The sequence below is a fragment of the Etheostoma spectabile genome, unplaced genomic scaffold, assembly GCF_008692095.1.
Source record: "Etheostoma spectabile isolate EspeVRDwgs_2016 unplaced genomic scaffold, UIUC_Espe_1.0 scaffold314, whole genome shotgun sequence".
Lineage (NCBI taxonomy): Eukaryota > Metazoa > Chordata > Actinopteri > Perciformes > Percidae > Etheostoma > Etheostoma spectabile.
The window spans coordinates 617681-623304 of record NW_022605583.1 but is presented as its reverse complement, the minus strand read 5'-3'; the positions used below and the strand labels follow the sequence as shown (position 1 = coordinate 623304).

The 5624-nt window shown below is 42.5% G+C and overlaps 1 protein-coding gene across 12 annotated transcripts in view; it reads right to left on the bottom strand.

The window, feature by feature from the left end:
• The window catches only part of dctn1b (dynactin 1b), a 58019-nt gene that overhangs the window by 47338 nt on the left and 5057 nt on the right, over positions 1–5624 (bottom strand). For 11 of the 12 annotated variants that reach the window (XM_032511040.1, XM_032511042.1, XM_032511045.1 and 8 more), the window contains exon 1: positions 5168–5624. The exons of the other annotated variant lie outside the window; for it this stretch is intronic. In XM_032511040.1, coding sequence (XP_032366931.1) covers positions 5168–5200 — 33 coding nt within the window. In that variant the 5' untranslated portion in view covers positions 5201–5624. The remainder of the gene's footprint in view (positions 1–5167) is intronic. 12 annotated transcript variants of the gene reach the window in all.

Genomic DNA, 5624 nt, shown 5'->3' with positions numbered 1-5624 from the left:
TATTTATCAGAACTTTAATATATTTTGATGTTCCACTGTTCTGTTGTGACAATAAACAAATTATTTTATTTTAGTGAGTACTCATAAATAACTGCAAATAACTACTGTTAAGGAAATCTGTTTACGTTTTGTTACGTGTTTCTTGACATTTTTTTTTTTTTTTTTTATAAATATACATTGGTCGGATTTTTAAATAACCAAATATTTGTATTGGTATTGGCCTTATAAATTCTTGGTTTTATCAGTCGGGCTCTACAATCCAATCCAGCAGACGGTTACTAATCCATAACCTATAGCTAACATTGATTCTGCCATATTTAATTTAGTCAGCAGAAACACAGCAGGAGTTGTTGACATAGCAACGCATGTCACATGCTCATTCATGAATCTGGGGGGTGGAGCTTTCTGAAGAGGGGCGGGGGTGTATGTTTGGCAGTTGAGTTTGAATATTGATCTTTGTGCAGCATCATATACTTGCACCTTTAAGTAAAAGATCTGAGAACTTATTCCACCGCTGACTACCTTAAACATATCTTATTATAATATCGATCAACTTATCAGCACAATAATACTTTAAAAAAGGGCAGCGGTACTTCCTGCTTGATCATGTGTTGGTCAATGAACACAACTGGCACCGTTGACACCTGTTGGGAAGCCAGTGAGGGAGACAGCAGTGACATGGGAAGCAATACGAGGGCTTTGGCCATTCCAGATCAGAAAGGAGAAGAGGTAAAAACATGAAAATGTAGTCAAACCACATATTTACAGGCCTTAACAGTCAGGCAGCTATATTACACAAAGTGATGGCATTTAATCTAAGCTAAGTATTGGTTGGAATGTGGTCACATAAAGAGTGTATTGTTTCAGTGCTCTTTAAAACATAAGCTTAAAAGATGGTGAAATGCTTCACCGATTAGCATTGGGTTTTGTATCAGTAGAAACCCGGTAGTATTTTTGAATGGCCGTGCTACCCTCCCTCATGTCCACGAGACGATTCTTCTTCTTCTTATCTGGAAAAAAAACCCTCTGATGACGCAAAAATCGTTGTTTTGCGTCATCTGACGCATTTTTGCCCAAAAAGGTGATAAGCCAACGCTAGATGGCCATCTCTCCCATCCATCTTGATTGCAAGAGTCCGATCATAAGACAACAAACTGGACTACATCCAACTTCAACCAAACTCCCAACGCCAGTTCAGAGACTGGGTTTTTGTTTTTGTGGAAACATGGCTGAACAACAGTGCACCGGACTCCGCTAGCTAGCCACCTAGCCTTCTGAGCAGATGCTGCTCTGGCGGGTCCGACTCGTGGACGTGGGCTGTGTTAACATGGACACGGACCGGTGCAGACATGGGGGTGCTTTTATCTAACTACTGCTAACCACTGGTGGAGCCTGTAATGTGTTAGCACTAAATGTAGCCTGTTTTGCATGTTGTTTTTAATATAATGTCAGTTTTTCTATATTTTAAATGTGTAACACCACTTGACCCACGGTGAAACGTTTGTTCGTGTGTGTGTGTATGGTTGAAATGGCAATAAAACACACTTGAATTGACTTGTATGCCTCACTGCCTATGTCTTTAACCGGTAGGCATTAATAGACTCAGAGGGAAGCAAAGCAAGTGCATTCTGGGAGTTGTTGTCTTTCATCTACATGAACCAATGATACGTTTTCTGGCTTTTCTCAGTCTACAAGCCACCAATTTCTAAAATGAATTCACATTTCTACTATATAAATGACCCTGATCTAAATATATACTCATCTTTCCAGCGGTGAAATATCCCTTTAAGAGGCATATTTAACCATTTACATTTCTTTTTTAAAGATTATTTTTTTGGGCATTTTAGGCCTTTAATTTGACAGGACAGTTTAAGATATGAAAGGGGAGAGAGAGAGGGAGTGACATGCAGCAAAGGGCCGCAGGCTGGATTCGAACCCGGGCCGGCTGCGTCGAGGAGTAAACCTCTATACATGGGCACCCGCTCTACCAACTGAGCTATCTGGGTGCCCAACCATTTACATTTCTAAACCATAACTGCTGAAAAATGGGCCATAATACCGACTTTATAGAAAAGAAAAATGTATCATTTTGTTGGCAACAGCATGAAACATTATCAAGAAGAAAAGAAATGATGAGCTCTTCTTCTGGCAGCAGGTAGCTTCGTACCGTTTACATATAACACCAGACATCACTCTACAGATGCAGATGTTCTTTTACTAACATCACTGTTAAAATATTCAGCAACAAATCCTGAATTCCCATGAATGCTTAAAGTATAATTAACATAGCTTATAATTCATGACCAAAATGGAGAGGCCTTTTACCCGGCAATGTGCAGTAAATGCATCCTTGAGTCAAACATTTTCTACGTCACAGTCAAGATCCTCACATCTTTTATTCCCGCTGTAACATCTATTCCAATCCATCAAATCACTTCAGATTCATAACAGAGGCCGGACTCGTTGGTTTACACTGTTTCAGGGAGAATACACACACACCTGTCAACAATCTGTAATTAGAGCTGGGCAATATGGAGAAAATCAAATGGCACGATACTTTTGACCAAATACATTGATGAAACCAATATCACCAATAATGTGGACACCATGACTAGGTAGGTAAAGGCACATACTAAAACAGTAAGTAAGTCCAGTAAGTCCAGAAAATGACATCACTTTATTATAATGCATCTATTAAAACCAGGAAAAGACAACACGTGTGTCATATCACGATATCCAAAATCTAAGATGATATCTAGTCTCATGTATTGATGTCGATATAATATTAATATATTGCCCAGCCCTATCTGTAATACAACATTCCTTGAGAATTATAAATCAGGCTCTCTTTTAAAGTCAACAAATGGGCTGCTTTGCTCCGGCTACCAGTGTGTAATGAAGGCTTGGTGTTGATCAGTCGTTGCTCCGACCTGTTTGCCATGTGCTGGAGGCAGACACAACCCAACGAGGGCATGCTAAATTATTTACTGCCATTCTACTCTTAAACCACACCGACTGTAATGCTAAAGGAAGATGAAAACAGCGATACAGCCTCATGTGCTGCACTGTTACACTGGGTATTGGTATCGGACGGTTAATGGGGGTCCAAGGCCGAGGGGCTGGGAACAGATCCAGCGGTGCTGTGGAACCCTATTGGTTTCCTAAGGTTTCTTATTATTCTTCTCCACCTAAAACTGATACTACAGCCTAAACCGTACATGGTGGGGGGTTGCCGTTTTCACGACTGCTCCAGATCTCTGCAGGGACGTGGGACTAACAAATTCAGCAACTTCCACCGCTAGGTGGCGCTATAGCAGAAAGGAAACATGTTTGGCCTCACAACTTCCAAACTGTACATCACACATTAAAAATACACATACCCACACGTTCCCTGAATTCAGCTGAATCTCTGATATAAGCCACGCCCATTTCCGCCAAGACTTTTATGCGTGAAAAAAATCACGATTTATCGTAAACCTACTTTCTCAAACTCCTCCTAGACCGTGCGACTGCTCTGCACGAAACTTGCTACATAGCATCGGCAGACTGACTTGACAACAATTTACCAAAAGAGTTTTTATCAGATGAAAGTTGTGCAAATTACGCAGGAACAAATTTGCATAGCTAGCTGCAAAAACACATACTTTGTCATATCTTGGCTAAAATAAAAGCTTTCAATGCGAAACTTTGCAATCTTCTTTGGGCGTGGCCTATGGGACCCAGGTTTGGATTGACCACTTACACTAATGTGAGCAACTTCACATTTACATTGTAGATGTACAACTAGGTGGCAGTATAATGACGTAAAACGAGCTTATAACTCCCACATTTCACATCCCACATTGGAACATCCCCTCGTACCTTGAATTGAGTTAAATCTGATGATATAGGCCTCGCCCATTTCCCCTAAGAAGTTTTTTGCAATATTGCACAATGCGCAAAACCTACTTTTCTATCTCCTCCTAGGCTGGGCAACAGATCTGCACAAAACTTGGTACGTGGCATCTACAGATGACCTGACCGAAAAGAATTTTGCTACATTAAACTATACGCATTTCACAACCAAATTAATTTTGTAGCTAGCCACAAACACAAACTTTAGCATATTTTAGCCAAAATTATAGGTATCATAACAAAACTGGTATTATTGTTCGACATCCCACGCCGAGGCACTCTACCAAATTTGGTGAAGATCGGCTATTAGGGGGCACTATAATGGACATAAATCTTGAGAATATTGTTTGACATACCAATCCGAGGCTCTACACCAGATCTGGTGATGATCTGCCTTTAGATGGCTCTATAATTGAGGTAGAAGCGTTTTTGCCTTTTACTCAATGAATGGGAAAATTGCTATTGCAAATCACCACAGACTTTACTCTTCGCACTTAGTGAAATTTCCTGACATTTGCCTCGCCTCTGTTGTTTTTTTGGTTCTGCTTTCAAATGCTCATGTTTCGCGGGCTACGCGGGTCAACTGGGGCAGCGTGCGCCAGGGGGAAATCGCACTGGAGAGGCTTGGACCCCGGCCATAACTACTTGCAGTTTAGTTATTGTTTTGTTTTAACAAAAAAGCAAGCTACCAAAAATGCTCCCATGCACACCATTTCAATAGATCGTCACCTTGTTATACAGACTGGATTAGAAAGTAATAAGGACAAGGTTTTCTGGGATCTGAAGGAAGGAAAAGAGCAGCTGACAGGTACTGTATGAGCACTGATGTCATCCCTCCTGGTGAATGGAAAGCTGCCTGACTCAGAGACGGGTGACAAACAGGAAGTCCACCGGGGCTCATGGGTTGTGTCCAGTGTCTAATGATAACAAAAAGCCTTTGTGGTCCTATTACCTGCCTGTCATATATTGTCTCCTACTTTACAGAGTCGAGTCATCCCAGAAGTGTGAACCTCAACATCCCAGCAGCGATGTTGAAGCCGGAGGGGCATCGCAGCCCAAACAAAGAGGCGTCAATTTAGACAGAGGATTTTAGCAGCGCTAAAATTGATTAGAAACCCCTTCTGTTCAAAGTAGAAACCGACATGGAGCTGATGACAGAGTGAAACTAATTGAAGAGACGTAACAGAAACAATGGCGCATAGATTAGGACTAACTTAAACACAGCCCGGCCCATTCATCTTACTGGGAGGTAAAACACCTTATACACACTCACCCGGGTGTATGTGCTCCTCCTAGTCTGGGACATGTTTCCTGGTCGCCACGAAACCGCCTGTCTCGACTGAAGGCGTGTTATTGGGGAGACTGTCAGCCAGACAGAAGGGGGTCTATAGGAGAAGGGTGGGGAGGGGGGTTCGGTGATGCTGCTGGAGCGTTCTCTCGGTCTCTTTTATAGAATCACACCACTCTACTGATCAGCCTGAGCTCTCCAAACTCCCCGTCCCTCCTCTGTGCCGCTGCCAGAGAAAGCCAGCAGGAGCGTTTTGGCTCCGTCATAAAGTTTCTGAGGGGCAGACGGTGTACAATCCGTCTCTCCAATGAATGGACCGGAGGAAAAACAGCAGAGCAAAGAAGGGGGAAAAACATCCAGGCTTGGTCTGATGTGAGTGCATCAGCTGAGAGGCAGCACTGCGCTGCGCTAGTGTCTGCGCCGGCTTCTGCAGGAAGGAGGG